The sequence below is a fragment of the Osmia bicornis genome, chromosome 15 (assembly GCF_907164935.1).
Source record: "Osmia bicornis bicornis chromosome 15, iOsmBic2.1, whole genome shotgun sequence".
NCBI lineage: Eukaryota > Metazoa > Arthropoda > Insecta > Hymenoptera > Megachilidae > Osmia > Osmia bicornis.
In genome coordinates, this window is record NC_060230.1 from 3,374,357 (window position 1) to 3,400,536 (window position 26,180).

A 26,180-nucleotide genomic window follows, 5' to 3' on the forward strand; every position below is an offset into this window, starting at 1 on the left:
GTCGCCTTCGTTTTATGTACGTATTTCATTCGATAGGGTCGCTCGACACCACGCTCAATGCGAGCTGACGAACAGCCCGAAGAATTACTTTCGTTTCATCTCTGGTCTCGAGCCTTTCCTTTCTTTCTTCTCTTACAAATTCATTCTCACCGATTGTATTCGTTTTTTCCTCTCTGTTTCTTTTCAAGGTTTGTTCCTCGTAAGACTTTTTAAATCTACTTAAATGAACTTCTTTTTTCTTTCCTTTAAATTCCCTTTAAGGATGAAAGCTCTATCGATCGTTTTCTAATAGTTTTATGATGTTTGCAGAGTGTACAGAAGCTTGCAATGCTAGAGAAACTTTTTGATCAACTTGTTCAATGTTGACTGTCTTGTTATAACTTCTGTTAGAGATACTGTTGTACTTTCTCGTGGAAGAATTTGTTATAGAGATCAGCTTTAATTGAATTTGTTGCTTTTTATCAATTTTCAAGCTTCACAAAATTGAAAAATTCAGTTAATTTTTATTATATTATTTCTATACTACCTCAGGTAACGCCTGAATTATTTACTTTAAAAGAGTCCTAAATCAAAATATAGTATCCCAGATAAGTCCGTCAATTGTTTTCAAAGAGCAATATAAAAAATATAGGAAATTCGCATGATTTCTGCGTGTTACGGTCCACAAACATTGTAGAACATTGTTCCACAACCGATGCGGTCATTCCATTTGGCTTGGATCCATAAAATTTCTCGGTCGGTTACTTGGAAACTCGTTTTCAAGAAAGCATATGCCGGGATTCGAGTAAACGATGTGGACGACTTTATTCGATCAGCGAAAAAGTCCTTGGCCTGTTTTCTGTTTTTATTGAAATCCTTTTAACCTCGGATACCTCGATGGGAGATGGGACTTAAGTACCTAACTCTGTACGTACCGTGGATCGGACTCGTAAAGAATTGTGTTTTCTCTACCCCGAATCCTTTTAAACTTCGCCACGGTATTGCGACCTCGCAATTTCAACTTAAGAAATGCGAGAACCGAACTCTACAATAACCTTACCGAACCGCCTTCTCTTCTGATACAGTTACCATTAAAGCTATCGATTAACTTGCCAGCAAAAGGAACATCTTATTTTATGTTTTATTCAGTTCCTGGCATCGTGTGACCATTCATTATTCAAGAATTCTTTCCTTTGTTTCCTTCAATTTCTTTTTCAAGGTCTGTCGCTCATTGATTTAAAGTTTCTTAATACCCTTTTGTTACTAATGATCACCGAGCAACTGTAATGCTCTAATTTTTACACCATCATTCGTTTATGTTTAAAAGTAACAAATATGGAATACAAATTTTCAAATGAAAAATGAGAAGAAAAAGTATGTACCTACGTTGAAATATTTCTCATTGCAAATAAAATGGTAATGGGAAGAAAATTTTAATTGTATAAATGAATATTATTTTATAATTAATCAAATTAGTACCTGCAGTATTTCAAATTCACGGCATTACAAAAGCTACATTATTCCTTTTCATAATTATAATACAATGGCATCAAACGAGTATTTCAAATAATTAATATCAGCAGAGTTATTATTAGAATGAAATTACATATTCAGTTAAAAGTATTCGTTTGTTCCATTTTATATTAATTAAAATTAAAATTATTTTTCTTCTCTCATGTCGATGCATTGATTCTTAATAAAAGGGAGAAGTTTATAAAAAATTTCCTTGATGATTCGACGAACCAACAATCGTTATTAAATTATTTATACTTCTCGTTTTTCGTCTGAATTCCTCGCGATGTCTGCCGGAATTTTCCGAGAAGAAAGGAAACGTGGTATCTTTGGACAAATGTGATTAAGACCTTCCCATCGTTCGGGGGAAGTTTGACGGGTGTAAAAAGAAATAAAAGCAACGGAGCCCTCCATGATCGAACGTAATTTAATTCTGTTTGCGCGAAGTAATAAGCGTCGTATTACACCTTTCATCGTTGCCTTCTGATATCGAGCTGGCCGTTCGATTTTATTTCACCATTACATAATGACCGGGGATGGAGAAGATCTCGTAACATGTTTGCCCAGCTGTCGGAAATTTTTCATGAGAACGGATGGATACGCTTTTCTTTTTCTTTCTTACTTCACGTTTTCGATGAAGATTTCTAGAATTCTTACATAAGAAATATACAAAAATAAACGCGTTTTCGTTCATAATTCTTATCGCATTGATTTAAACTAGTATCAGAATTCGTGTTTCTAAGTGACTAAGGAAGTTTATTACAATAAATAAACTTAAATGTTAAAAATAAAAAATGACCCAGTTTTAAACGAGCGATACAAATCATGTTCTGTTGGTGTTCCATTCTTAACACTTCCAACTCTTTTTTTACAAACTAAAGAAAAATATTATCGCAAGCCTGTTAGTGAAGATGTTTATTGAAATTTAAAGAAGACCCTCGACTACACAACTCTCTATTGTCATTCTTCAAGAAAACTTCCGGTTCACCAAAGGCAACCCGTTTGCCCGTCCATTTCTTGCGTGTTCACCCCTTTCTTGTCGAGCAGGGGAACAGGCAGCCATTGTGAGCTCCTCGGCGTATCTCTGTTATCGAAGTAAATCCACGATAGTCCTTTCTTTTTTTTCCTGCCGAGTTCGAACGGCGACGCTTGAAATAAGGAAGGACGAAAGGAAGCGCTTATATCTCGAGAGGTATTCTCTTGGAGAGCTTCTCCTCGACTAGGCTAAATCCACAGAGAAAGAGAAACAGAGGAAGAAAGAGGGAGAGTAGGTGTGCTGAGGGCAGTCTCGTCTCTTGGTCCAAAAGGGATTTGCGACAAGTTCAGAGAAGGGTGTGGGAGGAGAAACGGGCTTCAGAAAAGAGTCGTTGGCGATGCAGCGAGCGTGAGAGAGCTTCGTCGTTTCTTCGGTCTTCCGCTTGTAAAGAGGGCTTGCTTTCCCGCCTCGATATCGCCGATACCCTCTTTGTTCATGGCCTTCCTTTCCCGTCCGACTCGCATTAAGGATGCTCTGACCCCGTGAAATGAAAGAAAATAGATCGGAGCCAAACGGGACCTTCCACGTTTACGTGATAGTCTTCTTCCCTCTTTCGCAACGACCGCCCTCTTGCGAAACGGGAATTAATGAGCAGTTGATAATTGGCGTGAATTTAATCTTCGCCTCTGATGCTTGTAGAAGAAGGGTCACCTGGAAAGGAAGGGAAAATTTCTTTGTTAAAAGGTGTAGGCTTTTTTCTTAGGAAGGGTTGTTTTGATTTAATTCTTCTGTATTTTATTTGCTTTCAATATTTCGATAATAACGACTAATCTTTTTCGTCGAATAATATAAATATTTAATTTATAGTATAAAAATTAGAAGAACGGTAAATCGACTTTTTTATGCAATTTCATTTTAATCTCATACGTTATATACCGTAAAAATAAGCTTCGCCGAATGTTTTTACTGGCAAGTTGTTTCTCATGTTTGCATGGGATTCCTGGTTCGAGGGAAATTTTTTTAAACGCGAGCCTCGGCTTGTTTTCAAAGGAGAGCTTTGCTCTTCGTTCGTTTCTCCGCAATTTGTATGCAAAATACATTTTTCATATAGAAACGTGGAAGGAACATTGTTTTCACTTCAAGATCTTTTATGACGATGCGTCCTTATTATCAGTCCAAATTAAACAGTATAAATAGAAGACGATCGATTTATTCAGAAACGATGTCATTGTCCCATAGGAAAAGGTTCGAAGTTAAAAGAGTTGAACAAATTAGCTTTCACAAATTAAACCGTGACTCGGTTTCGTTCGTCTGACGATAGAATTGAAGGCAATTCGTTCGTATATCGATGGACTATAAAAGTTGGACCATCGTAGAAGCTCTGGGACTGTTGGAAAATTTACTGGAAACGACGTCCTTGGAGCTGCACTCTGGCCACTTCTTAGTACGATCCAGAGGTAAATCCTCTCTTCTGAAGGAGAGCTACGGGACGTGGACACTGTTCGAGAGCTCGTTAAAGTTTCAGAATTGAGAGAGAGAATTTGTGGTGAACAGTTTGGAATACGTTATGGGTGTAGGCTTCCTTTATTGACAAAAAGATATTCTTTTACTTTGTTTCTTCTGTTTGGTTAGCTATCATTTTGTATTTCTTTTTAAGTAAATTCGTTAGCAATTACAGCAGGAATTAATCGAACGATCGGAAAAATTCCCGCTCACTTCCCGACTAGATCGTGATATTCTCAGCAAATGTTTGTCCAGAGAAATCCGATCTGTCAGTCGAGACTGGTATCGATGTCGGGAACGAGTGGAAGTGACGTCGGCCGTGATACGGACCGGCAATTTGCCACGTAGCATTTACCGGCTGTTTTATCCCTGTTAAATCTCGGATCTCGATTATAGTTACGAGTAGATACACCGGTGTTCGCAGTTAACGATGTCGTTTCCAGCGTGTAACTCATTGCCGGATTAATGCAATTATGGGGTCAGGGTGTCGTGGGAGATGAACGTATCGGAGAGGATTCTTAAAGGCAATAAACGGACCCTTCCTATTTCTTGGTCAAACATTGCCAACTTGTTGCATTTTCGGCTCTTTCGTGCTTTCTGGACGTTAAATAAATTACGCAAGAAATATAATTAACTTAAATATCATTCAGAATTTAACACAGCAAAAATTGCTTCAATCAATCAATGATATAAAAGTTCCTGTGTTTCTAAATAAATTTTCTCTTGTTTGTTTTCAGGAATGGCCACATGTTGACGCATCGAAATAAAAAGCCGTACGAATGTAAAGCGGAGGGATGTGGTAAATCGTACTGTGACGCGAGAAGTTTGAGAAGGCATACAGAGAATCATCACGCAGGTAGCAAAGTAAATGAAAGTGTTAGTCCTAGCAGTCCTACGACCGGTCCTCACACTCCTAACACACCAGGAAGTAATCCTAGCACACCCAGTACACCAGGTGCAACATCGACGCCGAATGGCCATGGACATCCGGCTTTGAAACAATTGCTTGCCACAGAACCTACACAAGCACAACAGCAAAAGGTAAGATTAATTGCATACCATGCTCACGATAGCTCAATTAAACCAAAATTGCAATTATCTTTTTATTTACTACCGAAGAATTTATAACATCAGTTGTTGCTTCGTTTCAAAAGTGATTTTCGTCAGTACAAACACTGATACTACGGTAATTTAATCGAAAAGCTTCGCCGCGTGTCAGTCGATATATCGTGACACCGTTTTCTCGAAATTGGTTCGATATTGGTTCGCCTGAGATAGGTTTAAAGGCTTAGTGTAGTAGCCTTCGAATGAGTCGGTCAACGCGGTACCGAAGATCCAGGGACGTAAGAGGATTACGTTGATCTTCTTGATCGTCAGGCATGTTAGGTGACCTCTAACTACACTCTTATTAATTTTTATACGTCATTCGAGGCCTTCTATTTGTCCTCTTACCAATCTCTCTTGTTAGATAACTGGATTTATACTTGTTTCTACAGTCGAGACATTCTGGATTTCAATTACTGAAAATAATTTTTCAATAATGTGCTTCTGGATGTTTCTTCTTTAATCTACTTGTTCTTGATTAAAGTTATAGGATCGAAGGATAGTAAATAAGTAATGACATTACAAAAATTTAAATTTCATTTGAAGAATTGATCATATTATTTATAATTTCATAATAATTTATTTGTATTTTAAGGAAGAGAAAATAAGTTATAGTATAATTCTATTTTTGAAAGATTTACATATTACATATAAAGGAAAGATATTTGAAAAAACAGAATTTACGATTCAAATTTATAACAAACAAGACATTATTTTCCACGTCAGAGTGACAGTGTTCCGTAAACAAGGGAAACGCATAATTACCAAGAATGTAGTAATACGAGGTCCTAGATAAACAGAATGTTAATATTGCGGGTCATTACCAACGCAGTAGAAACTGGTCGTATCAGTCAGCCATCGTTTACATTGGCGCACAGCAGTGAACACCGCTAACAGTAGAGTTGGTCGGTACATAATCAGCCAGCCGTGACAGTAGTACGAGTTCGTCGAAACTCCGACAGCAGTAGTTACTGATCACGCGTTGACAACAGCGACAGCTTACTGGATATCGGAAGTTAGACGATGACACTAATGCTCTTTGCAAATACATTACGAAACGTAAATTACACATGATCTATAGGAATTATTAAAAACAAACAATTTATTAACAATTTGATTAAAATAATAGAATTAGCTGGATGTAGTTAATGAATTGGTTAACTCGCTTCTAAATTGGCACCTGCCAATTAAACAATTAAATTTTCCAATTCGTTAAAATGCAAATTCTTTACTTAATCTCGCGCGCAGTGATATCATTTCTAGTCCAACTGATTCGTGGAGACAGGTGAAAACAGTTTGCCGAAAAATGTCTGAACTGTAAGGAAATTATTCGTCGTTCCGTTTCCAACGGGTAGCTTTTCCCGCGGAATCAAGCAGTTCCGTTAGAAACTGGCGAGCTTTATTGGCTACGAGCTTCGGCGATGGTAGAGGCGGACTCGGCCATTGTCGGACGATAAAAGGGCGCGAGAGGAAACGAACTGGCAGCTAGGAAGCAAGGATTCTATGGAGGAAGGGGTGAAGGTAAGTCCACCCTTCTTCATCTTCCCCCTTGGTTCAGCAGCGCAGCCTTCTCGGAGCTGGTGGAAATTAGTTCTCGGCCGTAGAGCACGGAATTATTGCTGCTTTCAAAGTCGCTGAAGCTCGAGCCTCGAACTCGCCGCGCTTACATCTGGGGCTGTGGGGGAAAGTACAAAGAGGAAAGAAAAGAAAAGAAGAAGGAAGGGAATGTGGACGCGCGTAGAGGAGCGTGGTAGAACGAAGACGGGGACGAAGCGAGGGTAGTTAAACCGAGGCTACAAATCTACGATATTGAGTTAGAAGTAAGGCGAACCCTTGAAGCGGAGGCTAATAAAATTTGATGACCGGGAACTTCGTAATGAGAATGAGACGCGGAAGGAGATGGAACTGGCGGAAGATAAGTGGGCGGGAAAAGGTACCTGGTCGAAACCGACCGGCTATGAAAACTTCTCAGACGCAACGATTCCTCTGATTTATGATATTTCGTCGGACCTTGCAGTTCAGTTCATTGTCTCACAATTTTACCGTCATCTATTGATAGTGAATTTCGTTTGTACTCAGGTGTCATTGCCCCGTGACTTTTGATCGAAGATAAAGTAAAAGATATTGCTCGAACAATTGAAAATGCTGCGAAGGTAATAGGTAGCACATGGTTCAGGAACGTTGTTCGGGTGAAATTCAGCGAAGGGTGGCGGAAAGATGAGCGGGTTGAGGGAGGGATGTTGGCGGTGATTCGACATCAAAAGGCGTCTGTCGGTCGTTCAACCGGGCCTCTGATTGCACCGTAAAGGCGGCGTGTCTTAGAAATCACGGTTATCGCGGCAGAAAATCACTTTCTTGCTCGCGGAAGCGTGCACGCTCGACAAAAGGGGCAAAGGGCAAGGTGAACCATAAAGGAAAAGGGTGCGTTGCACCAACAGGGCGTGGTGTTGAGCTTGACATTGTCTTTCGTGTGGTCGCTTCTGTAAGTTGGTCAGCTTCTTTTGTGATTCGTTAATATTTTATACTGATGAGAATCTTCCTTGTTTTCATCTGTCACTGTCACTGTTTGCCACGTAATTTGAACAAATTATTATAATTAATAATTCTAACGTTAAAAAAGACTTTAATAATCACCCGTCAGCGACGTTTATTCTAGGAATATTTATTCGCAAAATGACAAAAAGGAATGCAAAGTAGCCGTGTTAGCACGCTAATACATAAACACTTAGCTAATGGCTATTAAGGGTGTTTCACAACAAGCATATTTCCATGGACATAGTCGTAAGTGAATTCCATAGCGCGGATACAGCGATTCGCAAACACGTGGAACGAATATCTCCGTGAAAACAAGAGCGTGTAATATGAAATTCCTGGACTCTTTGTCAATATTACCCGCGATGAAAGAGGGCGCGAGCTTTCAGTTTAATGCGATTAAAATCGAGGCCAGAAGCGCGCGATGATAAAACGCACGAAACCCATGAAAAACATTTTCACGGCGAGGATCCATTGGTCCATGGAATTTCCAGTCAGCAATTAGTTGGAATCAAGCGAATCGTCCGAATTCCACGAATTGCCTCTAATCGCAGGACCGTGCGAAACGCGTGCATGCACTTTATGACCCGAAGTCGAGGCCGGCATTCTTAATAGATGAATCCTATGGATTGAAAACTAATGGGGTATTCTGGTGCATCCGTCACTTCTCAATTAAACGATTTTTAAAAATGATTGAAATCATTTGAACGAACAATGAATTGAGAGAAAAATTGTAGGGTGATTTAAATTAAAGCATAGTCTTTCACCGCGCTTATAGTAATTTTTTTATCTTTTCTCCAGTAGAATTCGGATAGTTTTAAAGCGGAACGCGCAAATTATTTGCGAATTTGACTGTCAAACTAGCAAGTTCGTTCATCCCCATATAACTGCTCGTAATATGTAGTTGAAACTATTTGACGGTGATTCGAAACGATGGTGATCACCGTTTTAGTGGTTCGTTTCGCTGGAATTATCTTCTTAGTAAAGAGACATCGTAAACTGGGTCGAACGAGAGCGGAGCGTGTGTGTCTGTCGGCTTTAGAATTTCGATCGAAATCGGAATCGGAATCGCATTCGGCTGGAAGTTTGCAAATTACGTTCGATCGTGTTTTGGGTCTCGCGTGTGCTTTCACACGGGATTTGAACGTGTACACTGTGGTCGTAGCACGAAGTCAATCGTCTTCGCGAAATTCATGGTTCCCGAAGTTAACGTGCAATCGGGTTGGCTCTTTTGTACGAGCTCGAAGCAATTAGAAGATCACTTAGTTGGGATATGGGACGATACTGGAAAATCTGTTGGAACAGGCCAGTAACTGGTAACTTGATAGGGAGACGGGGTTGGTCGAGAAATTGGGGTGGATTGTATACGTTGGTCGATCGAAGATTAAGGATAGGGTTTCACGAAAGGAAAATAGATTTATTTTGATGAGCGATTAATACCTTTGAATTAAATATGTAATGATATTAAAAAAAAAAATTTTTTTTTAAAGAACTTTGGAAAATCTATACCATAATCGAGGAATCGAGTTTCTCTCTGGTGAAATCCAGTTTTCCTTCACAAAGGATCAGTTGAGATGAGTTTTCAACGCGAGAGAGTTCGATGACGAAGAAGAAGTCGAACTTCGTCGAGTTGCATAATCGTACCAGAGTCGTCGATTAATTCAGCGTAATTCTAGTCGCGGTGTTCCCTCATCGAATTTCCTTCGATTTCCACTACGAAATCGTGGCTCGGTCACGCTTTCGTTTCGCCTAGATATATCGCGTCTCAATCTCGCGACGCCATCTTAAACGGAATTACCACGTAATGGGGGTTGGTCGTAAGGAGCTCTTCAGCTTCCACTTCCCTCCTCCCTTTTCCCTTTTCCTTTTCCCTTGATCTCTATCCTCGTTTTTCCGATCAAAACGGCCGATTGCCATAGTAATGATCGTCCGTGCTTGGCAAAACGAACTTTCAAGCGACTAGCGAACCGTACCTCGCCGATTTTAATGAAACTTTGAGAAGTTACTGAAATAGAAGAGCTGCTTTGCAACAGCCACGGAGTTACTTGTCCTTTCCGTCGAGTTAATTCGCGTTTTATCGTACCTTTTAATGCACTTCCTCTACTCTCTTTCAATGGTTTATGAAGAGACTTAATGCTAAAGTACCACTCTTGATAAAGAAGTTAAGCTTAATCACCTATCGCATGATTTTTTAATTTCTTTTTTATTGAAGAAAATATATTAAATGTAAGAGGATGAATCTTTTAGGAGAATGTAAGTCGTGTCATATATGGCATAAATCTGTTTTTGTAATTTATGATAAAACTGATGAACGAAAATTCAATAACCCGCAAACCTCTTCTGAAAACATCCCTCCATGGTTGTTTCATCACGAACTGGTCGGTTCTTGTTGTATCTGAAAATACCTGTAGCATCGAGGCACAGGATAAACGAAGAAGAAGCGAGAACGGACGATAAATTTCCGGCCATCGAGGAAGCAGAAGTTTCTAAGCAGCACAGTTGGATTTCGACGAATCGCCATAGCAAACGGAAATTGATGTACTTTCCCGCGGGAGCTTTGAGGAAGAAAGATAGTGGCTCGATATCGAGTCCTCCTGAAGGTGTATCCGATTAACGACAATTCGAAACAAGTCCTTCTCTTTCCTCGCTATACTATTTATTCCATGGAAGATTTCCTCTCATGTGTTCGTTCAAGTATCAAAACAATTTCTCGATGCTTTCTTAAATATGTTTTATATCATATTTCACATTCTATGAATTTCCCTGTAACTTTTGATTTTAGAATTTACGTTGATGGTTTTCTCAATTTGAAATTCAAAAGCCATGTACTCGCAGCAATTTAGTTTCTCTAGTTAATTTCATTTCGAACAGGGAATAATTAAACATATGTTCAAAGCAGAAATATTAATTTCAGAATCAAGATTAACTCGTATCGTCAATTAGTTGATAGTTGCTCGTTATCGTGGTTAAACTCTTACTGGAAAATTGAACAAAGGGAAACGTGGAATTTGATTTCGCGTAACTAATTAAGGGTTAGGATAGGATTGGTCCTTTCACAATTCTAAAATTATATATCCCATAAAAGAATTCCTATTTAGGTCAATAAAAATGTGTCCGTATACTTTCGTTCTTTTATCGAAGATCCGTCGTAAATAGATTGATCGTTATCAAGGGAAACAGTCTCGATTCGATACGGCGTTTAGCTATATTTAGGCGAACATGTACATTCGGTTGAAATTTATGAAATGGGATCGATCGATATGGAAATAAATCGAGAACGCCAAAAGCGGCATCGAGTCGTAAATAACCCGCGACAATGGAAATTTATGTTAATATGCGCGGTCTGGCTGGAAAGGATAACGGAATGAAATTTCACCGGTCGCGTATTTCCGTGTTCTCTGGTATTGTATGTTTGTAAAAGAGAGACGGTGTAACGTTCGTTGTGAATTTAAAGAAATTTGCTGTTTACGCGTTGGATAATAAAATCAATCGAAATAATAATTTTTAATCAAGAATCGTAATTTGAATTCGGTCAATAGAATTTTATTTAATAACCAACTTTGAAATTATTTGAAATTATCGCGAGTCGATTGGAAACTTCACGAAAGTCCATTGATTCGCTGGTGAATATCGTTGAACAAGTGGAAAATCAAGAAGAAAAATGATTTAGAATTGAGTAGGCTACGAAAGCGAGGGAGCAACGATGCAAAACCCATAATAACCTGCGATTCAGACCGAACGAGCAGCGAAATTCCGTCTCGTTTCGTCGATCCGTTCTCGAGCAGACGTGTTCTAATTTCGCCCCGTGGAGCTTTTAAAACGAAGTGGCCACTCGAGTCGAGGGGTGCCCATCGATTCTATGGGAATTCACGTACGATTTTTATGAAACGTTCGTATTCTCTTATCCGCCTCGGGTACGACTGAAAGGGTGGCCTTTTTTGTTCGAAGAATGGTAAATTCACAGGCAAATTGGTATCTCGTCAGTCGACTTGGACAACTCGGGGTTGGTGGAACAAAATTATACCTACGCGTCTTTTGATCAAATGTGAGAGCTGTCGAATTAATGTTCTCAAAAGATTTGAAATTTTACAATTATTTTAGCTTTCCGAGTTTCTAGGATTCTAGGATTCTATGATTCTAAACTTATAGAATTTTATAACTGTAGGATTCGAGGATTCTGTGATCCTAAGATTCTATAATCCTAAGATTCTATGTTCCAAGGAATCTATGATTCTAGAATTCTACGATCCTAAAGTTCTCTAATCCTAAGAATCTATGATTCTAGAATTCGGTAATCCTATTACCCTATAATTTTATGATTTTACGATTTCATGCAAAAGTACTTATTTTTCTGAAAAAATGATACGAAGCTTCACAACTTCAGAATTTGTTGGTCTGTTTATTGATATCGCTTTTCATGGAATCGTTGATGAAATGTTAAGGATGAACGTATTCAGAATTTGTAAATACTTCGCAGCGTGGTGCAACTTCCATCAAGCTGTTGAATTGTCTGTTTGTTCCGTGTCGACGATGAAATTTTCACGGTTGAACGAGAAACGCTCGAAATTGTACATTTGGAGAATTTCTCTGCATCTGGATGATTTTAATCGTTAGCGAAATAAACGTTGAAAGTGTGTACTCATTTCGCGTTGCATTTCGGTGGAGTGTATGATTATACTTGAGCGATTTGTAATCGAAAAGGTCGAGCACCATTGTTACGTATGTAAAATTTTCAACAAACGTTCTCGTTGATAAAATCTATGCAAAATGTTTTTGCTCGATAATGATAAACAGCCGTGTGCAATATATAGTCATAAATAATACAAGTATGATAGAAATGAAAAATTTTAGATTATCTACTATTTTTAATTTTAGGAAATAATGAGTTTTGTTTCCACATTTAACCGTATCATTATTCAATTGTTTAAGAAGCTCTACAGAAGGTTAATTTGGTAATAAGAATCATAATATCATTAAATAGGTTTAATATTACATACATTTCAACAAAATACATTATCAATATTCCTTTCAAAGTAAAACAATAATTTAATTTCAAAGAGAGTTATAATTCACCAATGCAATTTCAAATTAATCATCTAATGAACATTCCAATGAGTCCAATTCCATGTTCCCTAAAATTATGGAAATTTCACTGGGATATCAAACTGCATCGCGAAAAGTTCCCACAACGAATTCGAAATTTCACAAATCAGCGTAACTTCTGTCCGCTGGAAATCGAGTTTGGAAATATGAAAGGTCGATTCGCGAGCAACTTTTCCCGCGTGACAATTCGCGAGCAGCAATGCTTGTATATATATATATTTTTTTATTTTTTATTTTTTCCCTCTTCCATCGAGATAAACGCAGCGCGCAGCAGGCCACTTCCGGCGTGGCGGTAGCTCTTCCTGTTATCCTCAGTTACCGTGGAGAGATATCGCAAAAAGCTAATCGGGTTCGTGGCGAGCTTTAATCAAACGGCTGTGCCGGTTGTGCACCGTAGAATCTCGCTTCGCGTTCGCTTTATCTTTGCTCGAAGCACCGCAAAAGTCGTGTATGTATCCCTTTCGAGCCGCGGAACTAATCGAGTTTCCCTGTGCATCCCAACGGACAAAGTGCTCGATGAGAGCTTTAATCTAAAGTGCAGCACGTACACGTGTGTGTACACGCGCCGCTTTCCCGTACGTATAAATACACGTGCAAGTACAAACATTCGGGTTACTTCCGTTTGGTAACGATTTCGTCTGTGTGTTGCTGATAAAAAAAGTACACACGATCTCGTCGAATTATTTTCAGACCGTACCGTTGATCGACTTTTGGTATCGAAGATTTCTAATTATGTTTTTACAGGTCCCAGGTTGCTCTTTTCATTTGACTCTTCCTCGTATCTAAAGGTATAATTAATCCGATCCTTCCACACCCGTAACGTCAGAAATCCAACTCCCATACATCTTCCTCTCGATCCCTGCATTCTCTTCCTCCTCTCTAACTAGTACTCAAATCACGATGCCCCGAAAACTGTTAATCATCCGACGATCTCGGGACATCGATGCTTCATCCGTCTATCCATTCGTCGGTTCACTGATTGCAGACTCGCTAGTTACAAATCAAAGTCATCGTTTCGTCGGTACAGAGAGACCGACAGTTGGTTGTCGGTATTGGATGATGATGCAGAAACGCGCGGAGAATCGACGTAGGGGTGCGGCCCCGTACGTTTACACAGCACACATACGGGGACAGGTTGGATACGCGTTGCACCCCTATGCAAAATCGACAAAGATGGTCGTATGGTCGAGACTGAGGGGAGGAAAGAGAGTCGCAGAGGGCGCGCATAAATCCTACGCAACGTCGATGCATACATATTCATACGATGGCGCAAAACCAACGCACATTAATGCGACGCCGATATTAACGCAAACACACGATCCGCCTGGAAAAGCAACGGCGAAACGCAACGACGGTGGAGAGAGATTGCAAGAACCGTGTACTTTGTAATCGTGCGATCTTATAAAGTAGAGAGAGATAGAGAGGGAAGAGAAAGGTTTGGGTGCTGCAACATTCTCTGCTCGTAGCTGAATACTAGAGTAGATTCGCAGGAGGCATGTTCATTTGATATACAGCTAATTAGAGATCGAAATCTCGGCTCGGCTGCGAGAGATTCGAGTGCACGAAACGGTGGAACGGGGTGCTTTGCGTTCAACGTTCCGCTTGATGATTGTGCTGTCGCCTTCCCTTGAGGCAGATTATGGCGAAGCGTGTGAAATTCCGAGGAATAAAAGCTTGTATCCCGTATGGTGCTTATGGTCGTGTTTTTTACCTGCAATAATGGGTATCGTTAGAGAAACTAGGTTAATCATCTTGCACCTTTGATACTTCGTTACACATTTATGACATTATCAGTGTTATTTGTCAGAAAGTGAATTAAGTTTACTTTTGATAACTTTCATTCTGATACATATTTTATGTAGTTGATGTAGTTAATTTTATCTATACAGTACCATGTTATTAGTGTAAATGGAGGGGTGTAATACAGAAATATTTTAATAAGGGTTATTAAGAAAAAAGTTTGAGTTACTCTGTTAATATTGATACCATTCGGCAAATTTGATAAAATTATAAGTAAAAATTTATTGCGATTAAAACAAAATCAAAAATCTATGAAAGAGGAATAATTCTTTGTCCAAAGATTGCGAACGCGCTCTTTTGCCCGGGGTATTTACGTGGTTTTTTTCATCAACATGGTTGCATCTACTTACGTATCTGTTTAGCTTATTCAGAGATGCTCGCCATGATAGAACACAGCTGAATGCGTCTACTTGATGCACAGCTAATTGGAGATTGGAATCTGAAAGCGAGTTCAGCAGCCGGCGATCATTATACGCAAAGTGTCCTGTGGCATTGCATGCGAATCAAGAGAATCTCTCTTGTGAAATGCTAAAGAGAAAAATATCCGGTTTTTGTGTACCAAAAGTGCTGCTTAGCCTGCTGGAAATACGGAAGATTTGAAATTTCCTGGTACCTTCGCTCTTTGATGGATTTCGTGGAAATGGTATGAATTTTCTTTGCATCTTTAATTTCGGTATTTGATTCTTATTTATTATTAGCAGCCGAATAAAATGCTAGATAAGATGATTAGGCATGTAGAAAATATTACTCTTTATTCGAATGTATGATTCAAAAGAAATGTAGATTACTAAATTGAACATTTTTCCCCATTTATACTTTTATTCTGTGATATTAATTTAAAGCTCGAAATTTAAATTTCTATCTACAGTTATAAGAAACGTTCGATAACATCTGACTAGCATCAAAAATCATAATCCGTCCAACGAGACGAGTCAGTGTATGTTTACAAATTCACGCGCTCGACGCAGGGCCGGAGCTCAGTTGTTTCCAGTTCTTCAAACGGTTCGGTCGCGGTGTGTTTAGTGTGAGTCGAGCCTGCTTCGAGCACGTGAATTTCTACACATTTACTGTCTTTTCTCGTTGGATTTTGCAAATTGGAAATTCGAAATTTGTAAGTTAATTATTCTTATTATCAATAATTAATTAGGGTACTGAAAGAAAATTGTAGAAATTTCCTAATTAGTTTGTTAACTAAGAGAATATCGACAGGCAATTTGCAACCAAAACAAATTGACATAATTCTAAAAAGTACGATCGAACGAATTGATAGACGATTTTATCGGTTAATTCCTGAACGGTGAATAATGATCCTTGATCCGTTGTACGAAATTTAATTTAATCGTCGATCGTGTTAATTCTGATGTTTCGTTGAGCGCACGTCTGTACGCATAAAAGGAAAAGTAATTTATTCAACGTCACGCGATCATCGTATTTTTCCCGAGCGATTCGATTAATCGTTTTCATATTTTCTCACGGTATTTGCGTAAGATTAATTCATGATCGGATCTATTCCGTTGCTTATTTGTATGCTAATTAGACTTTTCATTTAAAACAGGCACATTTTATACGCGCGTATGGAATGGTTTGAAATAAAATAACTTTATCAAAAAATTCTATTTTACGTTGACGTCTAATTTAGTAGATACGCAGAAGCAATTTGAATATGGTTGCATTTTATTTACATAGCATATTGTTCAATTGAATTGTTTGAATTTATGGCTGTGCGTTTGCACAAGAATTTGGGTTAGTTTAATTAATAGTTAAAATTCTAGAAGCTATATAAAAATATTTTTTTGGAAATTTCTGAAGTGCTAGATAGAATTCCTGTTTCTAACGAGTATCGAATATTTTAGAACATTTTATTATTATTTATTTAATTATTTAAATTTGTATGCAACCCTGAGGATTAACTTTAATGAACGTAGAGTTACACATATCCATTTCATTTGCAAATAGTGAATAATGTGTTGAAAGAAAAGTTGCAGTATAACTTATCAGTAAGAGAACATGACCGTAATACGACACGTTTTTGGGCCTGTGTTTTACGAGCTACAACCATTCGTCGAGCCATAAAGACACGACGGAGCTCGGCCAAAAACCGCTCGTAAATTTTTACACGTCGAATTCGCGCGATTCGGTGGAACTACGGGAGGGAAATCGTATTTAAATCACGGACAGTCAGAGTCAGCTTGATATAGGGCTAATTGAAGATCGGAATCGTGCTGTACACACGCGTGAGATCTGCGTTAAAATCGATCTGTAACATCCTCCCACTCGTTCGTAGATCTACTTCTTGTGAAATGAAATGAGGGTGAAAAAAACACGTTGTTACGGGTGTGATAGTTGTGATTAATCGATGGGAAGACTTGGAAATTTCATCCTGATTTCATTCATTCGAAGTTGCGGTTAAGCAACTATTTCGTTGCGCGCCTATCTGTGGTGCTCTAACTAGGTGCCTCATTTATCCAATTACGGTATTCTATGATGAAATTCGCGAACTACCCAGGAATGACGATTAGTGTAAATGCTTCTCTGGAATAATCCGAGAAATGCACGGGGGGGTTGCACGTTTCACAGACACAAAATGGTGCACACTTGTATCAAGAGTTGCTCGTGATTTGCAACATTGCTGCAACTTTCGCTAAATCGTCATTTAGCCTTTCAACTTCGTTGAAGATTATTGCGTACCGTTGTTTTGTACTACGTATTTTGCTTTGATAATTTTGATATTGTAGTCTTGAATTATTTGTTACACTTCAATCTTGTAGATCTTGTCTGATATTTGATTAATTAAAATTTAAGCACAATAATAATGAAATAATAATACTACGGCATGACGTAGTACAATATAACTATTTTTTGTAGATTTTTATTTTCGCTAATACGATGATTTCTGATTTGTCAGACTTATTATTGACTCGTATCACTTAATTCAGTGAGAGAAAATATGTTAAGCAAACAGCACGGTTTTAATTTCTTTTTCATCGTATAAGAATGTTAAAAAATAAAAGCAATAAAGCGTTAAACCATCGAATATGAAATTCTATCGGATCTAGAGACTAAACCGTGGCCTTATTGAACCTACAAAAGAAGAAAAATATTTCATATCGAGGCGGAGGCTGAAACTTATATCGATCCTAAAAATAGCAGGTTCGGTCGGGATCTTGAAATAATATTTTTGCTTTCAGAAATAAGATTTACCTTTTATCGTGTCTAGTAGTTCTCTGTTTAAGTAACCCAGTTTCATTCCGTGTACCATGGAACTGAGGGATCGAACGTTCGACCAATGGATTCGATCTTTCGAGCGTGTTTACTGGTATAATATCGACGACGGGAAGGTCGGTGCTATTTTTTCTGTAAAACCTTAAGTGCGTTTTGCAATTTAAATTCTGTTTTCAGTACTTTCAGATGGCTAAACGTGAAATTAAAATAATACGTGGACAAGGTGATAATTCAAAAACTTCCTTGATAAAATATTTTATAAAGTTTAGTTAATATTCGCTATTAGTATATTAAATTATGATTTATACTGTTAGAGAAAAAAGTTCCTTAAATATTTAACTTTCACGGAAAAGCGTTTAAATGATTCAAAACTGTAAATTTTGCGATATCGTTGTTCGAAGAGAAGTTATCGACAAAAAAATAGGGGAAGGTTCTACAATCCTTGGGGAACACAAGGGAGCCACAAAAGCCCGTGTTCTAAAAGTTTTAGCCGATGCGGTGTGTAATCGGGTCGAGACCTTATCGAGTTTTCGTTACTTTTGAATTCCACCTGCCGGAACGATGGCCACGCCACAGAATTTGCTTTTCAGCCTCGTAGTTTCGATCTCAATGGGAAACTTTTCCCATGTGCGTGTTACGGATTTAGACTTCGTTTGTTCGACCCAGCGAGGAAACTTTCTTTCTCAAAGCCGATCGAAAAATGGGACTTCTCGTCCGAGTTATCAATATCTTTTGTCGAAGAAACAAACGATACGAAGAATTTAACCGTCGGAAAAGTATTCGAATTTTTCGATGTGCCATTAAACGGGAAATATGAATTTCTTTATGACGATCTGATTTTTTCCCAAGAATATTGAAAAACAATTTTCGAACGTAATTTCAACGCTGTTCATTCTGAAGCTTTTAATTTGTCCCCTTTTAATAGACCGACGTCAAACATAAAATGGAACCGCGTTTTAAAGGGAATATAATTCGATAATGGAGCTTGTGTTAAACGATTCTAATTATAGCTTTTCAATACCGTACAATTTTCTTGTACAAATTGAGTGACACGCTTGTACGAGCGAACGAATAACGAAACTTTTTTCCATCGACCTCTGTTTTGTTCGATGTAAATTGACGTTAACTCTGCAGAAATTATACTTTATATAGAAATCAAGTTTTCCATATGTTGCAACGTTCAATATACGACGAGAAGTTTTCAATTAATTCAAAAATGCTTGCTGAGTTATTGAATGGGAAATGACTGTAAAGAAATTATTGTTACTATATAATTTCCTCGCTTCAAGTTTATACCGAAAGAAGTCTGTTACATTAGTTCAAGTCAATTGACATTAATTTCTTTTATATCTAAATTGTATTTAGTTCAGTAGTCACAATACGTGTATTAAAAGCAGATGATTTCGATGAAAACGATGGTCGATCTCATTCAATTTCTTTTGCTTTTAATATTCGAGACTTTTTATTTAATTACACAGATTTACACATCCTTTGTTGTAGAGTAAATTCAATTTGCAAAAACGTAGAACATTCGCATTTCGAAAGGAGCTCGAAGTAAATCGATAACAGCAGAGATTAAAGGGTGTTAGATTGAAAGTGAAAGAGAGAGGGAGACGTGTATGTATCTATAAATGTCACTTCAGCATCGTGGCCAATCGAAACGGAATTCCACTTTAATGCCGGCCTCGAATGCCAACCCCCTGACGATATTGCAATTAGGCTCGTGACAGTCGATCGAATAGAGCATACCCTGTTGCACTTCACGTACAGGGTGTTCGGTTAATTTAACCACAAATTTTTTCCAAACGATTAAGTACATCAGATGATTTCATAAATGATATGTAATTGAATAACATATCAGAATATGATTTCTATTATAAAGTCCAAGAAATTAAAAACTATTGAAAATACATTATTTTTTCTCATTAAAAAAAATTCCAAGAAGCATTAGAAATAAATTGTTATGTACAAGACTCGATACGTTTTCACTACTTGTAAGACATTTAATGTTCTAAGACATCCGTACGGTAATTTGGGTTCTCGAAATTCAATTATAGCCACAAAGAACGGCTCAGTGTATTTAAAACAACCACTCAATCTCGTTTGTACCAAGTACGATCACACTCATCATTCAGAGTCACTGTTCAACGAGTCTATTCACTCGCAGCCAATCCATTAAAGGAGCGCGGAAAAAAGAGATTTCAAAGGAAGAAACGAGGCTGACTGCTCTTCCAACTAGTACTCGCCGCAAAGAAGAAACAATTATTCAACTCCACTAAATCGCTTCTGAAGCCTACCCATTATAGTCGAATCAATTACCCTCGTTTCGAAGAAACGTTTCTACGTAGCAAAATCGAGTCGACAGAAACAAATTACCCCGGGGCTAATACCTTCAGTTACCTTCGAGTATCGTTTTTTCGAACCTCTTTGGTTGTTTTCTATCTTGCTGACGGAAAATTGTCAGCTTCTTTTATCGAACTTTGGAGTTTAGAAAAAAGCATCGTGTGCTTAGAATTTTCAAGAAAAAGTAAGGGTGTCTGGGTATCCGAAAATTCTCTAGGAGACCCAAAATTCAATTACATCCGGTTATACGCGGTAACTTAAAAATTTAAAGTAAAGGGAGATGACGGATGTGGAAAAGAAACTTCATTACGAGACGCGAAGAGTTTCCCTGACAAGTTAAGAAATAAAAAAAAAGGATCGTTCCCGTACTTTTAATTCGTCCAAGTTCGTCGCTGGTACCTAGAGACCTCAACATTGGGTAGCCAGGTGTTAAGATCTTCCTCTGGCCACATATTTTCATTGTACCCCGTCAATTTTCATTTGAAACTTGCCGCTGGCTAGCGTGTTTGCCACGCTGTTCCTGAAGTGACGCACTTAAGACTAACTTTTCTTACCTGCCTTTCTTCCTTTCGCCGTGAACAGACACGGTGACGCGAGGGAATCTATTTTCCTATAAACGAGCTAAGAAACGCAGGTTAAAAAGAGAGAGTTTTTAGTACGGTGAGTTGGAAAGTAAATTACGAAAGTTATATCTTTTTTAACTGTGAACATTTTTCATGTATCTCTGCGATTAAATATATAGGATTTTACATAATTATTACTTTGTTATTCTTTAAATTTTTATATTTTTCTCTCAAATACTCTTCTACTGTGTGCAACAGTTTCTGAAAATTATTCAAATCATTTGAACCATATTTTACCTGTATCGTGGCTGAAAGCTGTTTATGCGTATCGTATCGAATTTCATTTTCCAGTGTTGCTAACGCTATTACCCGACACGTCAGTGTACCTCGATGGACCATAATTTTTCATAGGTGTAACACGCGTGCAATCATCTTCCACGCGTCTCCGCCTCTCTTTGCTCGTTTACCTGCACGCCGGATGCTCGTTCGCCGATCTCCCGACAATAACATACGTGTCACTCATGCTGGAATACATTTTCAAACTTCCATTTCCCGTCCACGCGAAGCCTTTCGATCGTTCTACCATCCAACGAGCGCGATATGGGATACCGTATATAGGGTGTTACATTATTTGCATTTGGAAAAGTATTATTAATGCAAAACTTTGTTTTACTTTTTAGACAAATTTATTGATCTATCAATATTCGTAAAAAAAACATAAATTTTTTAATAATTATGATGCAGAGTTTTTACAATCGTTGAAAAACAAAATACCTTGGAATTTACTTGTAAATGAAATTGAAGTTGAAGCGCTCTCTATACGAGGGTGGTGAATCAATATTTATTCCCCGGAATATCGCGAACGAATTAATAGTACGGCCATTAATAAACGTGATTCATTATCGAGTATGTTATTAAGTATCTTAATTAACATAATTAATTGAATTGCATCTCCATAAATGTTTACGCAGTATTGTTTAGCGGTGTACCCTTACACGAGATTGTTTGAAATGTACCTATGATTTAATGTTCGCGATAGCTTGGCTAATTAATTAAATTTACGTAACCAAATTAAATAATGCATGGCGTAAGCGAATGAACAAAAAATAAATAAATAAATACGTAGTAAATGTTATGTATTTATATATACATAATTTATGATTTTTTTCGTGCACCCTATATACAAATATAACAGTTCCAGGTAAAACCACCGGAACGTATGAAAATAAAATAGAAAAAAAAAAAATATCACACATCAAGCGTAGAAAAAACGATCTCGTGGCGAGGGAACAATTAAAAACTTCACGTTTCCCGTTCACGGAGGGACAATTGAAATAAAAATGCCAGGCGGAAACGGGCAGAAGAAGAAGTATCGTTGTACACGCTTATAAATAATAGAACGGAGACGCTGAAATATCGTAAACGGGCGGGGAGGGGTAGAGGGTGGAGAAAGGGTGTCGGGAAAAGTGGGTCGCCGGTGAGAAAGGCGGATGATGAACGAGCGTGCGAGCGACGTGAAAGATGGAGGGAAGGTAGCAGAAAAATAATGCGATTCTCGCGTGAGAACGATGGATCCTGAAAATCGCGAGAACCCGCTCGTTGTATCGTTCAGTAGGATCGAACGAGGGAAGGAAGGGATTTAGGGCGATGATCATCGAAACATCCGTACCAATAATGACATTCATAACGTGTGTAACTTTTTTTCCTGAAGATAAAAAATACATTACAGAAACGAATGTTTAATTGGAAATTCGCGTTGTAATTAATGTAAGAAACAATATACGAGGTTTAATGAAGTTCGATGCACTTGGAAAATTATGGTGGAAATTTTAGCTATTGAAATTTCTTAAAAATATTAGTTTTCTGTATAAATTGTAAATTCGTGTTACAATTTGAATTCTTAATAATTTATCTTAGAAGTTAAAGCGACACTAAATATCTAATTGTAAGTAAAAAAAAGAATATTGAAGCATAACTTTAGGAATATTTTTCAGTTTTCCAAGAACTGTAATATCTTTACAGTAATTTAAATTTTAAATTTCATCTCAGTCTCTTTTCGCAAGATTGCTCATCAGAGAATTCAAAATTCTAAAATGTCCATTTCTATTCGAAGAGCTCTAAGGTTGAAAACTTTTTCCATTTTAAACCAACGTTAGATTGATCTGAAAAAATGTCGTTCGCATTTGTTAACAATATATATATATCGCAGAGAAAGATGAGGCAAAGAGAGTGCCTAGTGGACAGGGGTTGGGGAAGGGGATGGAAGAAAGAGGGTGAAAGCGAGTCTGAGCAGTGGTGTTCGTCGACACTCGCTCTGCTATCGTCGGAAACGACGATTTGTCAGGGAAGCTCGTTCGTTCAACAAGAGATAACAGCAAACTTTCAGAGACGTTTTGAAGAACGAACATCCGCGAGCTCGTGGCTAACAAATACCCTCTCCTCGTGGACCGTGTCTGGAGCCACTTTGTTATGATTACAAATAGTCCTGGCAAGGTGGACGTGCATGACAAGCTTAGGTTTAGATATGCCAAGAAAAATGTGATAAATATTAGGAATAAAAGAATTGAATGATTGATTATGCGAAAATGTTACCTTTTTTTTAACTATAATTTTATTGTCGAGCGTTTCGTTCATCTATATACAAAGATAAATTAATCTTTTCCTATAAAATGATAAATCTAAAGTTGAAAATATGAATAATGAATTTTTCATAAATTTCTCATAATGTAATTACCAATAACTGTTGGTAAACCGGTTTCATATTTAGAAGACAAACATCATACGCTGCTTGTGCATGCAATCTCACGCGTTTAATTCTTTATAAGCAATGAAGCGAGCTGGTCGTACGGTTCTGCTTCTAAATATTCTACATATTTAATTATAATTATCCGATATTTGCTTGGCCGAGTTAGGTGGCTGCGCGTGGTTGTTTTATTTTATCTTTCTGATGATGGATAGTAGAAAAAAAAGAATTAAATTTCATTCTATTTGCATTAATGCTGAAAGTTTGAATTTGAAAATTAAGTGATCGTGAAACACAGATCGCGGAATGTCTTAGAATTAATCGCGTTCCTCTGGTCAGGGAGATAAAAAAGAAATAAATAAAATATGAAACGAGCGTTTCGGGGGTGAGAAAATAACTGGCTACTGATTACAACGATGACGAATGGCAGCGTGGAAATTACGAGATGAAGGTTTAATAAGGTATGAGTCGGATCGGGAACGGTTGCCGCCACATTCCCAGCGCTAATTAACAAATCCAATTTTAATCGACGGTCCAATTCGTGTCGGCCGCTGAACCACCCCCTACAGACGCACCCCTGGTTCATACGTGCACTCGTTGCGTCCGCGTAAAAGTGATTAGCGGCTGGTGTACAATTATTTCACGTCACTTCAATTAATGTTATTCTTTTTCTTTCTTGAAATTATGAAAGCATTCATATCACAAAAATCAATATATTTTATTATAAGTTCTACATTACGTTATAATTATGTATTTTAGGTGTATAAGAATGTGGTTTCTTCTTCATTTTAGTTTAAATGAAGTACTGTTTCATTATTTCCCCTCGAAGTAATTTCAATGCAATTAATCCTTTCACTATAGAAACGTTTAATTGAAAATTTCCTCTCTGACAAGTTAAGTAATTCGTTTTATTTTAAATTCTAGTTTATTGATTATTTCTTTGCAATTTTTTAGGAAAGATCCTAAATTTTGACCGAAGTATAAAATACAAAAAGTCGGTGTCATCGTAGAGGAGAAAAAAAGAAACAATCGAAGCCAGATATTTCGCACATATCTCGCTGTCCAATCGATTATCCCGCAGATTTTTCGACACGCTGCTGTCGTTCGTAATAACCGAAACGTTGGCACGGTTGAAGGGAGTATTGAATGGCCGGCCGATCACAGGCGAATAATTCAGGAAACCGGGTTCAGAAACGATGACACGAATGGCATAGCGGGTGTGTCCGTGGTAACCCAATGGGACCGTCTCTTAATTAAAAATCGTGAAATCCAGAACCACCTCCCTCTATCTGTCGTGTCCCTTTGTGATTCGTGTTCGTCATTCGCCATTCCCATCGAGCCGAAAAAAGCGTACAGGCGTCCACGATTTTTCCATGATGTCGTTGAAAAACGATCACCGATGCGCTCTTCTTTCGTTCGTATTCGCGCGTGCCAGATTTCTTTCTTTTCTCTCCACTTGCATTGCCCTTTTTCATTATTCTTTTTCACCTTGTTCCTTTTCTCCTTTCGATTTCATGCTGTTCTCTCCGGAATTTATCGCACAGAATATTTCCATCATTTTTTTTCTCTCTTTTTTTTTAAATTTTTCTTTCCTATTTGAAATATTGCGGATAGGTTTTATTACCGAGAGGATTATATCGGTTTTTTCGTAATTATACTTGAATATTTGAAGTTCTACGACTCCGAGCAGCTATTAATATTTCTTTTTCTTAATTGTGTTTTACAGAGTGCCACGTCTCCTGGTGCCAGCAACGATGGCCTCACAAAACAACAACTGGAGCTCATCCAACAGATCATGCAACAAACGCAACAACAACAGCAACAGCAGCAACAATCTCAACAGCAGCGTAGCAATTCGTCAACAACAGTCACAGCACAGATTCAAAAAACGCAAAAACCGTCCGTCAAATCCACAACCTCGTCTGGAAATGTTTCGAATAATTCCGGAAGTTCGAATGCAACTAGCAACGCGAGATCCAGCCCGAAACCAAAAGTCTGGAGTCACGTTCAGGTGAGTAATGGTTTTCAACGTTTGAATGTTTCATCTTCCACGTTGTATTCGCTTGACGTTTAATTTCTTTTGTTCTATGGTAGAGCTAACATTGTTGAAATTGAGGGTGTAGTAGTTAGGTATATTGCTTTGATGTTTTCTAATATTTTAAAAACCAAAGACTGAATAGCAGTGTTAAAAACAAAAAACAAGGGATTTAAATTTACACCTTTTTTTTTTTTAATTTCTTCGAAAATAATACGAGGTTAGTTTAATTTAATTATAAAACCCAGTTAAATGTTTCGAAATACAGTAACAATATTTGCTTGATAACGTACAGTTAATAACGAAATTGGAACACCGCTTGGCGTTGATGTTTTATACAAATTAGGTTTGATTTCCAGTAGGATGAAAACAGTCATGATTCACAGCGCGCGGTTCTCAATTGTTGATACAAGAAATACAATCGACAAACATTGACGTTGTTGCCACAAGGAATTCAGTTTCCAACCACCTAAACATATCAGCAATGCACCTCGTGTGTCGGCTTAATCGATCTAATAGTAGTTACTCAGTCCACCCCTGAGACAAATTGTTTACCATTAGCTTCAATCTATATATATATAAAAGAACAATAAACGGCAAGTATAATGCATTAGTGAAAATCAACATTTTAAAGCATTCGTGACGAACTGATAGAATTTAAAGTAGTAAATCCATTGTGTTTTTATATCAAGCAAAAATTTTCATACTTTTCTTTTTCAAATGAAAAAATTTAATAATCGGCAACGGCATAATTAACCACGAATG

At 37.8% G+C, this 26,180-nt stretch overlaps 1 protein-coding gene across 3 annotated transcripts in view; it reads left to right on the top strand.

The window, feature by feature from the left end:
• Positions 1–26,180, top strand: part of LOC114882871 — a 241,669-nt gene that overhangs the window by 166,250 nt on the left and 49,239 nt on the right. For all 3 annotated transcript variants that reach the window (XM_029200001.2, XM_029200002.2, XM_029200003.2), the window contains 2 exons: positions 4,708–5,011; positions 25,107–25,391. In XM_029200001.2, coding sequence (XP_029055834.2) covers positions 4,708–5,011; positions 25,107–25,391 — 589 coding nt within the window. The remainder of the gene's footprint in view (positions 1–4,707; positions 5,012–25,106; positions 25,392–26,180) is intronic.